The sequence below is a fragment of the Ascaphus truei genome, chromosome 3, assembly GCF_040206685.1.
Source record: "Ascaphus truei isolate aAscTru1 chromosome 3, aAscTru1.hap1, whole genome shotgun sequence".
NCBI lineage: Eukaryota > Metazoa > Chordata > Amphibia > Anura > Ascaphidae > Ascaphus > Ascaphus truei.
Window position 1 is genome coordinate 258,693,601 of NC_134485.1, and position 21,405 is coordinate 258,715,005.

At 41.6% G+C, this 21,405-nt stretch overlaps 1 protein-coding gene across 6 annotated transcripts in view; it reads right to left on the reverse strand.

The window, feature by feature from the left end:
• MYO16 (myosin XVI) overlaps nt 1-21,405 on the reverse strand; it is a 539,667-nt gene that overhangs the window by 355,564 nt on the left and 162,698 nt on the right. For all 6 annotated transcript variants that reach the window (XM_075590716.1, XM_075590715.1, XM_075590717.1 and 3 more), the window contains 4 exons: nt 6,352-6,460; nt 4,475-4,599; nt 1,394-1,519; nt 580-655 (listed from right to left, as the gene is read on the reverse strand). In XM_075590716.1, coding sequence (XP_075446831.1) covers nt 580-655; nt 1,394-1,519; nt 4,475-4,599; nt 6,352-6,460 — 436 coding nt within the window. The remainder of the gene's footprint in view (nt 1-579; nt 656-1,393; nt 1,520-4,474; nt 4,600-6,351; nt 6,461-21,405) is intronic.

A 21,405-nucleotide genomic window follows, 5' to 3' on the forward strand; every position in this document is an offset into this window, starting at 1 on the left:
GTCAGGTTTTTTTAGTGAATAACTCCAATAACTTTCCAGTGTGCTCCGCACTTCAGACATGCTGTAACACATTTACAAGTTAGATAATCCTGCACTATTCTCTCTCTCTCAGTAAACACATTCACAAGTTACTAAAATATCGGAAGCTTGCTGTGGATAGAGTCACAGCACAAACAATTATTGTTACAGTAGATAATTATCAGATATGCAAACTTAGCGGGATAGCCAAATTGACTTTTGACGTTTATTCCAATTTCGCAAAAATTCAACTGGACTGCGAGAGATAATTTTTCGGTCAATATCAAAATATATAGACTAACAATGATATCAACAACATTTGTCCAAAATGCCATGTACTGTTGAGAGAAAGATAATTTTTCATGAAGGTCATCATCTTTATGAAATATATAAATGTTGTCAGTGTGTTAAATTGTGTGTTAATATATGTAACTATGTAACTTGTCAGTGTGTTAAATTGTGCAAATACTTTTGGTAATATGTAAACATCTTCAAAATTTCCCAAACATTTTCGCTAGCTGACCTCAGGCACATTCGCACATCTCTAATTATCATACACACCTGAAGGTTTATCGTCATTGCAATTTAGAATGTTGGGATTTGCTTGATGAATCAGAAGAATTTTCACAAGACTCGTCTATAAAAAGAGTATATTAAGAAAATGTGTACAGTACAGTAAATCATATCACTTGTTTAAAGGCACATTTGCATGTTACATCGTGGAACTATGAAAGGAAGCATTGATTATTAAGAATCATGTGACTCCTTCACTGAGAGAAAATAAAAATACCACTTGTGGTGCATTTGCATGTCTGAGGCAAATCTGCAACGGTGTCTTTCCCCATAATTGCTTAGCCAACAGTGCTTCCACTGCAGCCAAGGATTCTGGGTAACGACATGCAAATGAGCACAGTGTGTCATTCTTTACTTCTCATCTATTTTAACATTGACCCCTATGAGCTTATGTATGACGTATTACACAGCTTTTCAGCACAGACTGGGTTTAAGAAGTGCATAGCCAGCAAACCTTTTCACAGACAGTGGTACCGACATTTTGGTCTCATCAGTGCGGGATTGGTTGCTGGCTATGCCACGTAAAGCTGGTACGTGGGTTTAACCACTCAAAAATTAAACTGGACTGCAAAAGATTATTTTTGGGTTAATGTCGAAATATAGAGACTAACACTTATATCAACAACATTTGCCCCAAATTCTCTATACTGTTAAGAGAAAGATAATATTTTATGAATGTCATCATCTTTGTGAAATATATCAGTTTTGCCTAACAAAGTATCTATCAATGCATTGTAAGGAATTGCGTGGCTGGCTCCTGTAGCAGTGAAGAAATAACTATGTAAGAAGCATATCACATTACCTGTCCATATTTTGCAGCTAAATGAAGTGGAGTCCAGTACTGGTCGTCAACAGCATCTGTATCAACATTACATTCTAAAAGTAGGCCAGCTACATCCTGGTAGCCACAAGCACAGGCTATATGGAGCTGGGTACAAAATGAAGATTATAGCATCAGAGACTTGTTCCAATATTAATGTTTTAGTGCGGATTATTTGCAAGTGTAACTTTGGGAGACATAATGGTCTATATTAACTAAGCAGTTCGTCATTGGCAGGTGTGTTATGATATAGAACCACTTTGTAAATATGAGATCATCTTTAATTCAAAATATTAAATGGTACAGGATTTGTTAAACTCAAGTAGTTACATACAGTAGTTCACCACAGTATTTCTATTAGAAACAAATACAATTTGACAGTTAAGGATCACTTTCCCCCCCCCCCCCCCCTAGTCTGACCAATTTCCTAATCTGCTGCAACACTCCGGATACCCTTCTGTTTATTCTAAATAATTTTGACTCATTTTATTGTCTAATCTTTTATTACATTTACCTGGAGACTGGCTCATCAAGCCTCCACCTACTGTATGTGAAGTACTTTTTTTCCCAAATTTTCCCTAAACCCACAAGAAAGAGCGTAAGAAAGAAAGAAAACAAAGGAAGACCGAACATTGTACACATGCGTACAGTACAGGATATACTTTCTACTCTCTGCACGCTTTGGTTTAAGTGTTCCCTTCTGACAGCAGACATCAAGATGCATTGATAAGCAATCTAGGATTGGGCCTTTGCAAATTAAAACAAGCATAATAACTACAGTACTAGGTACAGTAAAGGTAAGGTCCCAGATTCTAACATTGCACATACTGCATGACCAACTTCTTTGACAAATATAAACAAATACAGCAGGCATACAATTTGTGGACTTGATTGTGCATAACTTTTGACATCATACTGAAATGTATCCTATTGTTCTTAGATTGTGTTTTTATGGATAGAAATTATGACTATGCACATCATTTTTTTTATCCTGAGTCTATGTTGCTGTATATTTGTGTCAAATTAGCATATTATCACAGCCATCTACTGATTTGGTGATTGACAAGCAGATAGACACAAAAGGAATCGAAATCTACTTTTACATGGGGTCTCTCATGTTTTTCATTCTGCTTCTATGAACAGCATTAATTGATGGGAAGAAATGTTAATTGGAGGTAAGATAAAATAATGTAATAATACAAAAGTGGAATAAATACCTGGCGCATACAAATGGTGATAATATTAACAATACATATATTAATATTAATAAAATAAATAAATAAATACAATAATGTAAAGGATATATCAGTGAAGTGAAGTCTTTTTCAAAGTCTATGAGTGAAATGGACTCTGTCCTTGACTTGGGTAGAATAAAGTCACTCTCCTGCAGCAAGTTATATTCCTATTGATTGAGACAAGAACAGAGACACCACATTGCGCAGTATTGACTTAACAGCAAATGAAGTTCTCCCCTGTATGCCTCTAAATGAAATGCCCACTTACTAGATATAAAGTGGGTCTCATGCAGTTGAGAGAATCTGTATCCTTGTTTCTTCAAATCCAGACGTTCACAGGTTAACCCGAACCCCACGTGTTGATTCTGTCTCTCCTGGATCCTTGAAGAAACTCCGTCTCTGGAAAGTGCTTTCTCCTTCTGTGCTGATCTCCTGTATGTACCTCCAGCATGGGGGTATACAAAAGACAGAGGATTGCGCAATACAGTAAAAAAAACTTTAATGACGCATCCTAGCTAGCTGCAGAAATATACTCACAAGTTCCGTGAGTTTAAAAACAATTCAAACGCCCGACCCGGCTGTCCCACAGCACACCCCAGTCTCTGTCAGCTCCTGCCTCTGGTCGCGTGTGTTTCGCGCTATCCAGACTTGCGCGTGCTGACGTCACTGTTCAGTGAACTGACCGGAGAGTGGATGAGAGTCCTGATTGACGTTCACTTTAGGCTCCTCCCTACGCGTTTCGTGACGGGGAACGTCACTTCGTCAGGGGATTGTGGAGCCGTCACGAAACGCGTGAGTATATTTCTGCAGCTAGCTAGGATGCGTCATTAAAGTTTTTTTATTGTATTGCGCAATCCTCTGTCTTTTGTATACCCCTATGCTGGAGGCACATACAGGAGAGCAGCACAGAAGGAGAAAGCACTTTCCAGAGACGGAGTTTCTTCAAGGATCCAGGAGAGACAGAATCAACACGTGGGGTTCGGGTTAACCTGTGAACGTCTGGATTTGAAGAAACAAGGATACAGATTCTCTCAACTGCATGAGACCCACTTTATATCTAGTAAGTGGGCATTTCATTTAGAGGCATACAGGGGAGAACTTCATTTGCTGTTAAGTCAATACTGCGCAATGTGGTGTCTCTGTTCTTGTCTCAATCAATAGGAATATAACTTGCTGCAGTAGAGAGACTTTATTCTACCCAAGTCAAGGACAGAGTCCATTTCACTCATAGACTTTGAAAAAGACTTCACTTCACTGATATATCCTTTACATTATTGTATTTATTTATTTATTTTATTAATATTAATATATGTATTGTTAATATTATCACCATTTGTATGCGCCAGGTATTTATTCCACTTTTGTATTATTATATTGTTTTTAGGGTTCACTTGAGATTGCACCCTTAGTAGAATCACCAGGCAGCTTCAGCACACGTTTATATGCACTGCACATATACACAATTGGTCTAGCGCTATTTTAAGTTATCTTTGTTAACACAAGATAAAATAATGTATTTTATCAAAGGACCATTTCACACATTTTGTGCTACAGCCCATGTTTTTGTTATAAGCAACACAAACTGTTCTATTTTATCACTGTACTGCTTGCTCATACTGTATATGTCCTGGGAGAGCAGTTTTTTCATTTGGTTCTCATAAATTGTCACTGTGTGGGAGTTTACATGTATTTTAATTGTGAATAATTTTGCATACATTGATGAAGACAATGTAACTATTTCTTAAATAAGGGAAAATACCTTTCTTAGTTCAGAAAAGAAAAAATAAATATTGAATTTCAAATATATAATCACGTATAACAAACTTACAAGACTAACACCTTCATCGTTTTTCTCATTAACACTTCCACCTGCAGCTAAACGCTGTCTAACATCAGATAACATGACCGTTGCTCTCTGAGTCCTCATCTGATGCAGTGAAGTCAGATCAACACCTACAAATGCAAACAGACAAAAAAAATCTTTAGTAGTAAATCAAAGTTATTGGGCATTGAAAGATAAAACCCTTTTCAATTTAGAAGGCTTCAGAGGAAGAATATTAAAGCAAAATACACATGTTAGGATTTTGGTAGAGCTATTGAAGTAACCTGGAAACAGAGATTAGATATTTATATACAGTATTTTTTCCTTAGATCTATCATTCTTTTTTCTCAGAGGGGCCTATACATATAAAACCGCTGCGAGGGCATTGTTGGCCATTTCACAGTGGTTTGTTGTATTTATTAAGCAGTTATCGCATGTCAAAACGTTTGTGATGTTGTTTGCTTCTGTCTGTGGAATTCCATGCAGCATGCAAATAAGATAAACTTGCAAAAGAACATATTCATACAGTAGGTTACTCATTAAGCTGCAAGGAGAGTTCGAGAAAGAAAGAGTGAGATTAATGTCAGAGAGGAAGCATCTGTTCAAATACTGTATATCCAAATAGATTAACCTGCACTTCATGTGGTCAGATAAATAATATCTGGGTTTATATCTGAGAGAGATACCTGGGAAATAGAAAGTTTTGAATAATTTTACATATTTTTATTTGTAAAGTAAAGTAATTAATGACTGCATGGTGTACATTTGAAAGGATTTTCTGCTTATAAAAATGTTGTCACAGTTTGTAACATGTATCATTCTTAAAGTCTGCGTCTGTAGAAACATTTTTTTAAAACATATTGTTGATGGGACAGGAAAAATGTGAGAAAAAGAAATATCAGGCATAATTGATAGTATCAAGGCAAGAGACATATTTTTTGTATGTTTCCTGTCGTCATGAATGTATTTTTAAGTATGGATTGTAAATTACATTCATTTTAACATATTACCTGTATACTGTAGTATAACACCTTTGGTGCTGCTGCAAGAAGGGTTTAGATAATCTGGCAGTTTACAATAGTTTAAAATACTTAGAAGCACCATGTTGAGAATGAAATATGGTGAGAAGACTGAACTGGATTCCATCGAAAACAATTAAATAAATCGTGTTTCTAGTAGATTTTTATTGAAAATTACTAGGCAACAACACAAAGGTACAAGCGTGAACTATTTTGGGAGTAATTTAAAAAAACCTGCTATTGCCTTGAATAATAAAAAAAAAAAATAAGCAGTTGACATTAAAAGGAATTACAATGATGCCAAACTTAGACTAACAATCTGAAGGACTTCAATCCCAAATTGTTCTGTTTAATAATCAGGTTAATAGTGTCTACAATGTTCGTCTTAAAGAGCAGTTTGCATATTATGAGCAAAAATGTACTTACCTGCCGGAGGATATAAAGAAATCCCAAATTACACTTTTTCATTTAGCTATTAATAAGCAATGGTTATAATTAGGCCTGGTGCCTTAGGGATTTCCACACATATGCATGTTTCATTTCACCTTTTGTCTACCATATTTTAACTTTGAAACCTGTATATATATTAAAATGAATCAAGTTTGAAAGGATTCTTTGAACATTTGACATAATGATATGTTACATAATGATTTAGTACAGATACTTGATCTAGTTATGACAGATTGGACAGTTGTATTACATGTTGGAAATATCACTTATAACAACTAATCAGAGCAGATTAGATAATAAGACCCCCTGAGATCTCTTTACACAGTCTTCCATCACATATTCTCTGTAAATGCCAAATTAATCAAAGCATCATTTAAAATAAGAGGTTTCAAAAAATACACACGTGATACATACCATTTTCTTCTAAATAAATCAAAAGTATGCAGCTGGATTCAGTTCCCTCAATGGCATAGTCAAGAGCTATTTTTCCATTTACATCCTGTAGTAGAACATTGGTCCCTGACTAAAATACAAGAAAGAGAGTAAATGTAGATTATACAGCCCACAATTATACATTTGCTACATTCTAATTAAGATCTTCCTATTGTACGTACCAGTATTGCAATAAAGCAGCAAGACCACCACGTACTAATGATGAGCATTAAGCAGGGACATTTTAATTTGAGACTGAGCAAGCCGGTTCTTAATACACGTTGTCAGATTAGCTTTTATGTTCTCTTTTCTCTGTTAAATATAATCAACAATGCACCATACTTAATTGTTTAATGTCACTTGAACCTCTGCACTGGTACACAGTGTCAACTGGAAAATAGAGATGCATTTATCTCCCTTATGAATGTTAAATAATTGTGAAAATATAAAATAACCAGCAAAAAGCTCAAACCTTAGAATTTCCCCCAAACAACATTCACTGCTGGCATTTGTGGCAGTTCTTAAACAAAATAGTCTGCTCTGTGTATTTCTGTACCAGGGTCTTCTTTAATTACATTTAGTGAAGCAAAACAGGTTGTTTTCTGTACTAGTATGGAGATGCTATTCCCAGCACTACTTTTGGGAAATGTATAATGAGCAAGTATATTGTTTTGCAACCTCATATATTTGGATTCATTTCTTATGTGAGGAATGGAGCAAATGCCAATTCACCATTAGGATAGTAAATCTTGCATTATTAAACAAGTGCTTCCTTGAAACATAGTTGAAAAAATGGGCAAGCTTCCTTAAGCACTACTGTATATGATAAAATGAAAAGTTAATGCAGAGAAGCCCAGGCATACACTAATGCCCAAAATGCAGAGGCATTTGATAATAGGCAGAAATCTGGAACTGTCTGTGATGACAATGGAAACCAACAGTGCTGATCTAGACAACAAAACCGTTTTGCCCATTACTGTACTGCAATGTAATGGTTGTTGGGGATGGAGGAGGTGCCCATTCATTCCCATCCAGGTTATCGTTGCTCCCAAAGATGGCATAGGTAACCACACTGGCAATGAATGGGTGCATTGTTTTGTATTGTGTTTGTATTATGCTATGTTCATTGTGGGTAGCGGGGGTGGGTGAAGGTGACATTTGTCCCGCAGTGGGTGCTTATACCTACAGGGTGGGTTACGGGAGAGATTAACCCTTTAATTACCTTAGCGGTACTAACCGCTAAGGTAATTAAGCGGTTAACTGGTCCTGCAACCCCCTTGCAAGGCCTAAACACCCCCCATGTTCCAAATACCACGTTCACCCACCCCCGCTACCCACAATAAACCTGACACTGGTAGTTAACCCCTTCATTGCCTTAGTGGTTAGCCGCTATGGTAATGAAGCTGCCTGTAAATGTATTTGTATTGCATCGGATTGATGCCGGGGGTCTCCGGAGCTGATATTAATGTGTATCAGCTCGGTAGACTCCTGGCTTCAATCACATGGAGGTAAAATGCATTTTTTTTGTCTAAGTCCTGCTCTCAAATCCCATCTCCCCAGCCTTGGGATTGCAAAATAAATCTTTGATAAAATCGCAATTCCAGAGCTCTGACAATCTCATCGGAGCTGCTAGAATAGCTACTTTTGTGCAAAAATGTGAGTTTGAGCTTTTTTGCAGCTCCCGTCCGATGTGGAGCCAGAAATCGCAAAAAAATGCCTTAGCGACAAGATTTAACCAAATCATCGAGGCTTTCTGAATAGCACCTAGCAACATTTCGCGAAAGCTCGATGAGTTGGTTATCAAAGCTACTAGAATAGGCCCCTAAATGTTTGAATAGCAGTTTTTTTTTTTAAACAAAATTGCGACCCCTTTCTCTTTACCTAATGCCGAGGACATCAAATAGTGAGGGAATCTCTTATCATAACATTTCAGAGCTTTGTCCCTTTGAACATTTATTTCTTGCAGCCAGATTACATCCCCTTGATCCCTCCCGACATCAGAGAAAGCCTTCTTTTAGCCAGAGAGTTCAGGCTTTTAACATTCTGAGAGATCATTTTAAACATCTTGTTCAGTAGTTAATATGTGAGAAAGATAACAGTCCCGTTTTTTTCTGTCCTGTCCCGGTTTCAGGTCCGTCCCGGAAATAAGCCGGTTTTTGTCCCTGGTCCCGGTATTGCGGGGCAGCGGCGGTGAGGAGAATGCGGCGGCCGGTAAGTATTTTCTATGTGTGTGTATGAATGAATGCATGCTGCCGGGGGGATTGAATGAAGGAGAATGCCGGGGGCGGGACTTAGAATGTCAGCCGGCCCACAAGGGATTGGTCGCAGGCAGGTCAGAGAAAGCCGGGGGCGGGTATTTCGCTTTGTGCCGAGCACACGTGAGTGTGTCTGTCTTCCCGCTCCTGGCTCCTCTGTCTGCTGCACGGTGAGTGTGCCCCTTCTGTCCCGGGTCCCAGCCAGGGGGGTAATAGGAGGTGGTAGCGGGGGTGCGCCTGCCTTTGTACCACCTACCTTGTATCTTTGCCCCCCGGCGCTCCCACCTTTGCCCCCCGGCACTCCCACCTTTGCCCCATGGCGCTCCCACCTTTGCCCCCCGGCGCTCCCACCTTTGCCCCCCGGCGCTCCCACCTTTGTCCCCTGACGCTCCCACCTTTGCCTCTCCTGGCGCTCACTTCCCCCCGTCCTCTTGGTGCGGGAGATAGGCTCAGGGTCGGGCAGTGGTGGCTGTGTGGTCGCTGATGGGTGGTGCAGGGGGAGGCGGGGTGTATCAGTGTGTGTATCATTGTGTGTGTGTATCAGTGTGTGTGTGTGTGTGTGTGTGTGTATCAGTGTGTGTGTGTGTGTATCAGTGTGTGTGTGTGTGTGTATCAGTGTGTGTGTATCAGTGTGTGTGTATCAGTATGTGTGTGTGTGTGTGTGTGTGTGTGTGTGTGTGTGTGTGTGTGTGTGTGTGTGTGTGTGTGTGTGTGTGTGTGTGTGTCAGTGTGTATCAGTGTTTGTGTGTGTATCAGTGTGTGTGTGTGTGTGTGTGTGTGTGTGTGTGTGTGTGTGTGTGTGTGTGTGTGTGTGTGTGTGTGTGTGTGTGTGTGTGTGTGTGTGTCAGTGTGTGTGTAACAGGGGAGTAATCCCTGTTCAAGTAATGTGCCTTTAATCTAGCAGTGTGGTGGTTAACTGCTGGTAGTCAATTAATAAACACCACCTGCCTGATTGCTTACAAAAGCCTGCCTGTTGAGACAGGAAGTGACACCTTAGCTCTGAATGAGAGCTGACCTTTGGAGACAGAGGAGTGGTCTTGAGTCTCCCGGGAGAGACTGACCAAGAGAACACACATCTCTGGAGCTGACTGGTCTTGAGCTCTGCCCAGCATAGCTGATTGAAAGACACCAAATAAGACTTCTAAACCTGGATGCTGATATTTTCTGTGCACGCACGGGTGCGCTTCCAGGAGAGCAGAGAAGCTTACTCTACAGCAAGAAACAGATAAGACTTTCATATTTAAGAGACTGCTTATATCTGCTTATTTCATGCTATATGTTTTGGGGCTGCGAGACATGCTTGACTTAGGGAGTTGTGAATTAATTGCATGGTATTTTCACTAGAGATACTCCCAAGTGAATAGAAGCTTTGTTCCCCACCTCTGTGTTTGGATGATTTCCTGATGAAAAGGAAAAAGGCACAATAAAGCCTATTATAATTTCACCTTATAAATTCTCCAATTGTGTACCTCTGTGAACGTCCGTCTACATATGGTGTCCGAGGTGGGACAAGAGGTGTCTTTGAAGTTAAAAAGGACCGGAGATTTTTATGTGAATTTTTTTGTTATGCTTTTTGCCTACAAACATCTGAGGGGAAAAAAAACCTCATGCAGCAGAGATCAGAGTTAAAGGGATACACACCACTGAAACCACACTGCACTGAAACTTACAAAACCACAGATGGACTCTTTGCCCAATCCCTAGAGGAGAGAGCCTGCTGAAGTAGCTAAACCTTATTTTGCCTATCGCAAAAGTGTAATATGGTCATTGAAATAGGGGTTTTGCCTTCCAGCCATAGTCAGGGTTCAAGAAGTGAGTCAACCCTTAAAAGGGATAGGTGTTTGTTGTTTTCAAAAGTTTCGCTGAAGCAGTGAATACAGATGGTGACCCACGAGTGGTACAGATTTTGCAAATAAAGGTTGCCACACTGCATAGGGCTACCAGCTGTGAATGGAGTATATGCAGAAAAGTGTGAAAATTGATACAAGACTGTGCTGAAGCAGGGGAATTTTTAGCAAACAAATGCTGAGTGTAAAATTGCCTATAGGGGAAAAAGTGATTTCTGAACTGTGTAAAAGGTTTTTCAAAACCAATTGCTGAATGTTGAGTCACCCTGCCGGGAATGAAAGAAATAGTCTACTGCAAAGAATGTTTTTTTTCTGCAAGTAAAAAAGTCTGCCTATATATATCTTGGGAGCAAAAACAGATACCCCTAAGTGTGAAGTGTGAATGCCATAATACCCAAAGATGAGACTGAAAATTACTGAACCAAATTCTGTTGCTGAAGCGGGGAGATTGCACCTAGCAAGTAAATGGTGTATAGCAAACAGAAGTTTTTACCTAGCAACTGCACATCTTGTAAACCTGATAAGAGAAAATGCATGCACAGTACTGCTGATATTGAAAAAATTACTCAAGAAAGAAAAATTCTACAGAGATGCCTGTGAGAGCTACGACTTCTACAAGCAAAATATGCCCACCTGTAGGACTACCACCATTGGGGGTTCTAGCAAATACAGTGACAACAGCTGCAATAGCGCCTCCTGAGGTCAGGAAGAAAATTACACCTGATAGCCTAAAAATGGAGGACAAGATGCAGCGTTCCTGTAATGAACCCTACTCCACGGAAGAGTGGCCCTTCCAGTCCAATAAGGAGGAAGACATCTCTTACGGAGAACCCGAACCGAGTCACACCCACAAAACACCCCAAGAATGGTGGGGGTTCCTGAACTCGGCACGAACAGAAAAGACCGCTCCCTTTGATGACGAATATGATCAGCAGGAGACAGAGCGGGAGCAGTGGATCACCGAATATTTCCGTCAGCTATTACAGTTGCAAGAAAAGCCGGGTGGATCCAGTGACGCTGCTAAAATATCAAATGAAGATGGAGACCCCTATATCCCTGAAGGGACGGTGTCATCCAAATCAAAAAAGCGGAAAAAGAAAAGCGGTTCTTCACGTACCGTGGAAGGAACAGACACGTCCGCAGATCCTGTGGAGGAAAAGGGGGACCGAGTTGCCCTGCAGCCTAGAGAAAATGGAGAATTCGTCCCGCGGTTAACCGAATATCCAGAGGGCCCAAGGCAGAAGTCGTGTACCCCAAAGAAGTGTCTGTCCGGTGCCAACAGTGAGGAACCCTCAACCAGTCATCCCAGGGAAGCGGAGCCGGAACCAGTGAGTGACGATCCCTTGACCAGCCTTGAAGACGCCCTAAAAATTACCAGGAGTGACTGTGATCTACTTCGAGAACAATTGAAACTTGAGAGCAGATAACACAGAGCTACAGAAAAATAACGTGAGGCTACAAAAAGATGTGCTCACAATTTACTCTTTAGCCAGGACAGAATTGGACGATCTCAAGACTGAGCAAGATACTGCAAAGGATACTATTTCCGCCATGGATGAAAAGCAAAGCCAATCTGAAAAAATGGTGGCTACACTAAAGCGGAAGTATGAGGAGGCACTGAAGCAGATGACAGTCTTCTGCAAGAGGTTCACACTCTTCGTATAGAGCTGAATGACTCACAACAGGAGGTCAACAGTGTCCGGATAGAAGTGGACGTATCTCAGAAAGAGGTTCAGACAATCCGCAGAGCACTTGATGCCTCACATCATGAGACCAACAGCTGCCGCACAGACCTTGAAGTTTCAAGAAAGGAACTACACAGTCTCACTGAGGAGCTGGACATTGCTAAAGAAACTATTGGTAATCTTGATACAGATCTCAAAGTCTCTCAGAAGGAGCTTAAGACCCTCAACCTAGAGAAGGAAGTCTCACGCTAGGAGATTGTCATTCTCAAAGCAAATTTGCGTAAATGGAAGGAGGACTGCAAAGAAGCCCTGAAGAATACAGAGACTGATAAAGGAGAAAATTCAAGATTAAAAAGAGAAAACTTAAAACTGAAAGAAGAAAATTTTCAGTTGACAGAAGAAGTCAAGGAAAAGTTTGAAGCAGAGCACCGACTGCAAGGTCTGCGTACACACCTCCAGTATGCTGAGGAGAAGCAGCAAACGCTGCAGGAAGAAAAGCTGCAGGCTGCTAAAGAAATTCAAGTGCTGCAGGAACGTCTGATGACCCAGTATGTCCCCGCAAAGCAGCATGAGAAACTGAAGGCTACCCTGAGCATCACCAAAGCAATGCTAAAAGCCAAGCTTAGAACCCAGGTGACGCGGCACAAAAGGGAGCACTAGAAGGTCCAGAAACTGAAACAAGTAACTGTGGCCCAAGCAAAGAAGTTCATAGTGCTTCACAATGCAATAAAAATGTGGAGGCAAGCTCAGAGAAAGCAAAGCATACACATAAATTCCCTGAGAAGAGACTTGCAAGACGCACTCAAAAAACAGGGATCTCTCGTGGATGAGATTACAGTCCTACAAGGACAAGTATTGACCCTGACTAAGCGTCAGTATCCCACAACCTCAAAAACCCATGAAGACAACGGTACAGTGAAAGCTGGGAATACCGCTCATCTGAAAGACAAGGTTGCAAAATTTGAACCACCTAAACAAGCACTAGCAAAACCTTCAGCCACCCAGCAGGCAACAAAAGAAGGTACACGTGCTGAATTAAAACACGAAGAATCCTTAACTGATGAAGCTGAAAAGATGGGACATTCTCTGGAAGTGGGTGTGGAATTGCAACTTAATCTAAAAGGGGCTGTTTTTAAACGCTCTGCAACTGCTGCCATACAGTATTCCTACAATAAGACGAGCACCCGACGCGAGGGAAATCTCATGACCGCGCACGTAGAAAAAAGACTATACTTGGAGAAAGTCCTCCTCGAGCTACTGAGGGGTGCTGATCTCAAACACCTTCAGGAGGAGACACGAATAAACTGGAGAAAGGGCTCCAATCCCAATAGGACTGAGGGTTCTCTTCCTCCATCCACTCTCATTCAAGTCACTGAGATATCTAGAATGAGAGTGGAAGAATGGGCTTTGGCCGTGGCAAGCCCGAGCTTCCCACAAACAGGGGAGGTATGTAACAGGGGAGTTATCCCTGTTCAGGTAATGTGCCTCTAATCCAGCAGTGTGGTGGTTAACTGCTGGTAGTCAATTAATAAACACCACCTGCCTGATTGCTTACAAAAGCCTGTCTGTTGAGACAGGAAGTGACTCCTTAGCTCTGAATGAGAGCTGACCTTTGGAGACAGAGGAGTGTTCTTGAGTCTCCCAGGAGAGACTGACCAAGAGAACACACATCTCTGGAGCTGACCGGTCTTGAGCTCTGCCCAGCATAGCTGATTGCAAGACACCAAATAAGACTTCTAATGCTGATATTTTCTGTGCACGCACGGGTGCGGTTCCAGGAGAGCAGAGAAGCTTACTCTACAGCAAGAAACAGATAAGACTTTCATAATTAAGAGACTGCTTATATCTGCTTATTTCATGCTATATGTTTTGGGGCTGCGAGACATGCTTGACTTAGGGAGTTGTGAATTAATTGCATGGTATTTTCACTAGAGATACTCCCAAGTGAATAGAAGCTTTGTTCCCCCCTCTGTGTTTGGATGATTTCCTGATGAAAAGGAAAAAAGCACAATAAAGCCTATTATAATTTCACCTTATAAAGTCTCCAATTGTGTACCTCTGTGAACGTCCGTCTACAGTGTGTGTATCAGTGTATGTGTGTATCAGTGTGTGTGTGTGTGTGTGTGTGGTGTGTGTGTGTGTGTGTGTGTATCAGTGTGTGTGTGTGTGTGTGTTTATCAGTGTGTGTGTGATTGTCAATGTGTGTATCAGTGTGTGTGTGTATCAGTGGGTGTGTGTGTGTATCAGTGGGTGTGTGTGTGTATCAGTGTGTGTGTGTGCATCAGTGTGTGTGTGTGTGTGTATCGGTGTGTGTGTGTGTGTGTGTGTGTGTGTGTATCAGTGTGTGTGTGTGTATCAGTGTGTGTGTGTGTGTGTATCAGTGTTTGTGTGTGTGTATCAGTGTGTGTGTGTGTGTATCAGTGTGTGTGTGTATCTGTGTGTGTGTATCAGTGTGTGTGTATCAGTGTGTGTGTGTGTGTGTATCAGTGGGTGTGTGTGTCAGTGGGTGTGTGTGTATCAGTGTGTGTGTGTATCAGTGTGTGGGTTAGTATCAGTGTGTGTGTATCAGTGTGTGTGTTTGTGTGTATCAGTGTGTGTGTGTGTGTGTATCATTGGGTGTGTGTGTGTGTATCAGTGGGTGTGTGTGTGTGTATCAGTGGGTGGGTGTGTGTGTGTATCAGTGGGTGGGTGGGTGTATCAGTGTGTGTGTGTATCAGTGTATGTGTGTGTGTCACCCCCTCTGTCTCTGTCACCCTCTCTGTCTCCCTCACCCTCTCTGTCTCCCTCACCCTCTCTGTCTCTCTCACCCTCTCTGTCTCCCTCACCCTCTCTGTCTCCCTCACCCTCCCTGTCTCCCTCCCTCTCCCTGTCTCCCTCCCTCTCCCTGTCTCCCTCCCTCCCTACTGCTTCCTCCCTCCCTGTCTCCCTCTTCCTCCCTCCCTGTCTCCCTCCCTCTTCCTCCCTCCTTCCTCCTCATTCCCTCCCCCCTCTTCCTCCCTCTCTCCCTCACCCTCCATCTCCCTCACCCTCCCTCTCACTCACCCTCCCTCCCTCATCCTCCCTCTCTCCCTCACCCTCCCTCTTCCTCCCTCTCTCCCTCTTCCTCACCCTCCCTCTTCCTCCCTCTCTCTTCCTCCCTCTCTCCCTCACCCTCCGTCTTCCTCGCTCCCTCCCTCTTCCTCCCTCCCTCTTCCTCCTTCCCTCCCTCTTCCTCCTTCCCTCTCCGTCTCCCTCACCCTCCCCGTCTCCCTCACCCTCCCCGTCTCCCTCACCCTCCCCATCTCCCTCACCCTCCCCGTCACCCTCCCCGTCTCCCTCACCCTCCCTGTCTCCCTCACCTTCCCCGTCGCCCTCACCCTCCCCGTCTCCCTCACCCTCCATGTCTCCCTCACCCTCTATGTCTTATTTTAACTGCCGTATACCTACACCGAAGTAACCTACCTTGCTTTCTTCCCGATCTGACTCAAGTTTCACGTGGGAGACATCGGAAGACAGGTAGGGAACAACTCCCCTCCAGTATAGTACCTTGAGGGACTGCGGATCAGGTAAGATCCCAGGCGGGATTGCTGCTTTAGAAATTGTGAAGAGGGGGTGCCCTGACAATGGTTAATGGGTTCAGAATCATTCACATCTGGCTTTCTTTTTTGTTCGATTAGTGAGGTCATCCGACACACACACACACACACACACACACACACACACGTAACTATGTAACAAGGACTAATGGTAGTAAAATATAAGTGTACTACAATAAATAAATTGTTATGTAAAAAAAAAAATGTGTCCCGGTTTTTCATTTTCAAAATCTGGTCACCCTAATAATAGTACAATAGGTATATAGCCATGTTGTTCAATTAAGTTGGCAAGTGAAGTGCAACATGTTTCTTGTATCTCGTACCAAAGGGAAAGGGGAATAACAAAAAACCTAGGACAACATGATGTCCCAGGTGTATTTACTCTGGTATCAATAGAAAGCAACCGCGTAAATTAAAAAATCTATTACGGGAGACATGTAGTGAGCTAGAATTGAGATGCTAGGCAATGGCCTATATAGAAGGGCAAAGAGAATAACAATCAATACTAATACTAACATTGCAACAATGCAAAGGGTAGTGCAGCTATGTTAAATTTGCAGTTTATTCACAGAAATAGGCATACACACAGTGAAACCCAAAATACAGACGAAAAGCACACTTATTGGGGGTCAAAAACTAGACTGTTCTAGGTACAGGGAACACTAAATAAGAGTTTCACCATGACCGGAACTGAGCCCAAAATCCTCTGGCTCCCAAATCAGTGTGAAGTTCCACACGCCACCGCTTCTTTCTCTTCTGAGAACTTGGACTCTTTTTGACCGGGGATAATACTAAAACTCCTGGAACTAAAATTAGCTTATAGTTCCAGCCATGACTGCTACGGTCGATTATTAGAACTTGAGCGCTAAAAACTGGACTTAGTCTCTGATGGGCAAACTTTTCAGCTTGAAATTGAAGCCAGTTGCTCTGCTATTCGCACAAGAGCATCTTTGAAAAGCCCGCACTTCTACCGCTGACCCGTGCTGCTGACGTCATCAATCGGCGATCCGTGGAAGATTTGGCCAGTCACTCGATCTCTGTTTGTGTCGGGTTGGGAGCAGGTTGTGAACGGCATTCGTGAGTTGTACCGCTCTCCCATACTTATTGTAATTGTGGGTAGTGTGTTTGTTTTTAAGTGTATTAAAAGTGTAGTTACGTATTACACCAGGTTGTGCCCTATTTTCCCTACCCATCGGTCACTGCTGGTTATGGTGTATCCGTGAGATAAAAAACTACTAGAAGGGGAATCATCTCGTCCAACCACGTGGGGTCCGTGGCTATCGGGGTGAAGACGTGGCACAAGCACAGATTCTCTCCCCTGAACAAGCAAGATTTAATCTTGTAAGTAGGGCATTTTCTGTTTTATAGATAACAAAAGAGGGAATCCCCGCAACTGTCTAAATGTAAATGTGTCGGTGCTCCCTAGGTAAGTGCATATAACAACAGACCGGAGAGAAAGAACCTAGTAAGGGCACTCTAAACACATAGGTGGTATGGTGAACACTTTAACACATACACTTTATTCAAATAATTTAAAATAATGGATGATAAAATAAGAATTAAACATTTAGATCCTTCATATGAACACTGAATGTGGTGTTCTGGATAAATGAATGCTGACTGCAAATATCCTCTATTAATGTATGTTGCAGTTTGGACCAGTGAGTATGGTGAGTCACTGTCCAAATGAACCAAAGCACCCTAAATGTCGCTGCTGTAACAGTATGTGCCAGTATAAACAATCCCTAATACGCAGAATATACAGCACTCTAGCATACATAAGGAACCCTAGCCAGGTCTGCCAAAAAACAGTGAGGTAGTGTGACTGGCTGAATGAGTGGGATCCTGGCTATTAATATAGCTAGTACAGAGCTAGGAATACTGTAGATAGATGATAGAACATAGGGTTTGTATATAATCAGCTCAATATCACTGGCTATGAATATAACCCTAGGAGAAGTGATTATGAGTCTAGGGAGCAAAACAATAAGTCCCTAACCACAATGTGGGTATAACATACTAGGCTCACATACATAGTAACAACGGTAGGGCTGACTCAGATCAGGTAGGTATAAAATCTGTTCAGCGTCTCTCAGGTAGGTGGTGTGTATGATAACCAATCTATATATAAGGTGGTAAACAGTACTGACCCAACACCACAACTCTGTTGTCAGAGTTGATCTCTAAAGGATCAGTACTCAGTGAGAGGTAGGAGATAAATACATGGTAATGCTGAAATAAATGAACAGCTTACTGCTACCATCGTGGTTAGGGACTTATTGCTTTGCTCCCTAGACTCATAATCACTTCCCCTAGGGCTATATTCATAGGCAGTGATATTGAGCTGATTATATACAAACCCTATGTTCTATCATCTATTTACAGTATTCCTAGCTCTGTACTAGCTATATTAATAGCCAGGATCCCACTCATTCAGCCAGTCACACTACCTCACTGTTTTTTGGCAGACCTGGCTAGGGTTCCTTATGTATGCTAGAGTGCTGTATATTTTGCGTATTAGGGATTGTTTATACTGGCACATACTGTTACAGCAGCGACATTTAGGGTGCTTTGGTTTATTTGGACAGTGACTCACCATACTCACTGGTCCAAACTGCAACATACATTAATAGAGGATATTTGCAGTCAGCATTCATTTATCCAGAACACCACATTCAGTGTTCATATGAAGGATCTAAACGTTTAATTATTATTTTATCACCCATTATTTTAAATTATTAGAATAAAGTGTATGTTTTAAAGTGTTCACCATACCACCTATGTGTTTAGAGTGCCCTTACTAGGTTCTTTCTCTCCGGTCTGTCATTTTCTGTTTTAGATAGGGTTTTTGCCTTTCATACTGCGCAATTGGTGTGTTGTTTTTTGCATATTTCCAGAAACAATTTGGAGTCACCCTTCAAGGACACCCTTATTCATCCGGAACTTTCTTGGTTGTCCCATCCATTCATCTGGACTGTCTCATAACACAGGACTCTCTTTTGGATTATGGTATTTTGGACACTTTTGCACTAGCGCCGGGGATACTTATTTTGTATGTCCACAAAATACTACAGCCAATCAGTGCGTGGAAACTTTCTCAGTAGCCAATCAGAGCCAAACCGGTCTAGAAACCCGGGTCAGTGGGAAATCTGAAATTGCCAAGGGACATTCACAAGATTGCCACCTCCATCCCTGGCTATCTCATGCCACCCGCTGGGTTTGGCGCCTCCATGTCTGGCAGAACAAATGGCAACCTGGACTACTGCTTTTGTTCCAAGGACGTGGGTACTTGAGCCCTTCCCTGCTACCCAAATGGCTTTGACACCTCTGGCATCCTCTGGCTACTTTGAACTCTGATGTCCACTAGACTTACTGGCACCAACTTCGTAGCCCTGACAGTCTAAGAGGGCATTGGTCCCGAAAGTCCAAGCTCATATACAGTGCACAGCAGTACATACCAGCATTATTACAGTATTAAATAAAAAAACACTTTTAATACTTTCCTAAGTCCCTTGGTATGGGGAATAGAATAATAGAATAGAAACATCAGGTAGGAAGTTTTTATCTTCTTTAGTTCTCAGGTGTTTTGCATGCCGATCCCAACATTCACCATGGGGAGAGTGCGTGCCAAGTCAGAGCCCATCCTGAGAGCTCATTTCATCTTGGGAGAAAGTGGCGTTCGGTACAGGATTCTAGATATCCAGAACAGTGGGTCTCCACTTTGGGAGTGTGGCAGGCTTATCCTGCAGGTAGTGGAGAAACATAATACAGACAAGATAGACAACACCAGATGTACAGTATACGCACACAATCAAAAGGACAGAAAGACATGAGGGAGGAGGGAGAGATCTCTCTTGTTCTGGGGTCTGAGGCAGGTCTCTTGTCTCTGGGGCATACTAAACTCCCCTCCACATGAGTTCACTGCAGGTAGGAGGATTCATTTGGCCAGCAAATGGCGCCCTTTTTCTCTGTTTCAGATAGTTGTCTGTCTAGTGACCATTGGGCTGAGGGGGAATCCCCATCCATAGACAATGTGATGTTCCCTCAGGATTCCCGTTCCTTCAGCCTTCTCCTTTTAGCTAAAGTTACAGGAAAGAGATCAGGGAACATCAGTAGATTTCTGTATTCTTCAGGTAATTCATATTGGAGCCTGATAAGGCTTAGAATTTTTTTATTTTGATTTGAATAGAAATAGCTGTGTTAGTCCAGTTGCGATAGTGCAGAGTAAGTGAGTACCTCAGAATTAGGTGAGATCTTTTTATTTGGACAAACAATTGATATTATAAGACAAACTGTCTTTTGTTTAGAAATAATGCATCTTCACCAGATGATTTCTGTGAGAGTATTTAGTAAGGCCTCTGAAGCACTGCAAACGGTGGGCGCAATCCATTACAAACTCTTGTGCAGTCTCGGGTAGATTGAAAAAGTTTCAGTAGAAAGTTAGGTAAGAAATGAACATACAGAGCACATCAGGCATCAGTATAATTGTGTATTATAAAATCAATAAAAGAGCTTTCGAACACTTACAATTAAGAATATATTAATAGATGTTTAGACGGTAGCCAAACAGGGTGCCTGAGAGTAAACAATCAACATCATCGACAGGGCTCTGCACGCTGGAGTCTTCTTGCATACAGTTTGGTCACAGCATTCATGTAAAATCTCTCATTGGGTGCTACAAAGGGAGCCCCGGTGTCGGTGTACACATCATGCATCGTGAGAGAGGTTCCTTACACCAGCAGCCCCTTTGCTGCAGCTAACAGAAAGGATTTTATCCTGACATGCCTGAATATTTCTGCTACATTGTAAGTAGCCGTTTTTCTTGCGCTCTATTTGAATTATAAAACGTACTTCACCATATTGGCATCTTTGTCATTTATAGGTCTTTCCTCGTCCAGGAATTCTTATAAGGACATTCAACGTTTTTATCCCACAGGTGTTTTGCATTCATTCACCTGTTGTCTCTGATTTGCGCCTTTTGTATTTTGTTTCCTTCATATATTTCTGGTATTGTGTACATCCTTTACATTGTGGCAGCAGTCATTTGACACCATTGTACAATTGTTAAAAATTAGTTTTACGCTATATATATATATATATATATATATATATATATATATATATATATAAAAAATCATATAAATGTCTGAAACAATGGATCTGATAAATTGTCATGATGTTCATGTAATAAACTATACTATTAATGAATGAAGGATATGTTTGTCAGACCTAATGTGGCATATAATCTTCTCGACTATATTAAGTATGGGTGTATAATAATGTATCTACATATTCTAACAATTATTACAAAGAGACAGAAGTAGTGAACAAAACTTTTAGTCTCACACAGTTACTTCACAGTGTGCGGACAATAAAGGGAGAAAAAATGTACAGGTCAAACAACAAAAACAATATTTACAGAAAATCCCCTCCTTTTTTTGTGGCAGAACTGTCTGTAACGCATGTGCGCTAATTGGAACGGACGTTATAGTTTTGCCAATGTGCATGTGCAGTGTATTGGTCACAAAAATCCTTGTTAATACAGCTAACGTAACAATGCTAGTTTGCTGAACAGCTGTTGTTTCTGCTTATGATTAGCTTTGTGGATACCTGTTAAACTGAGGAAAACTAATGGACGTTACCTATTTAGGCAATGTCACATTAGTAGCCCAAA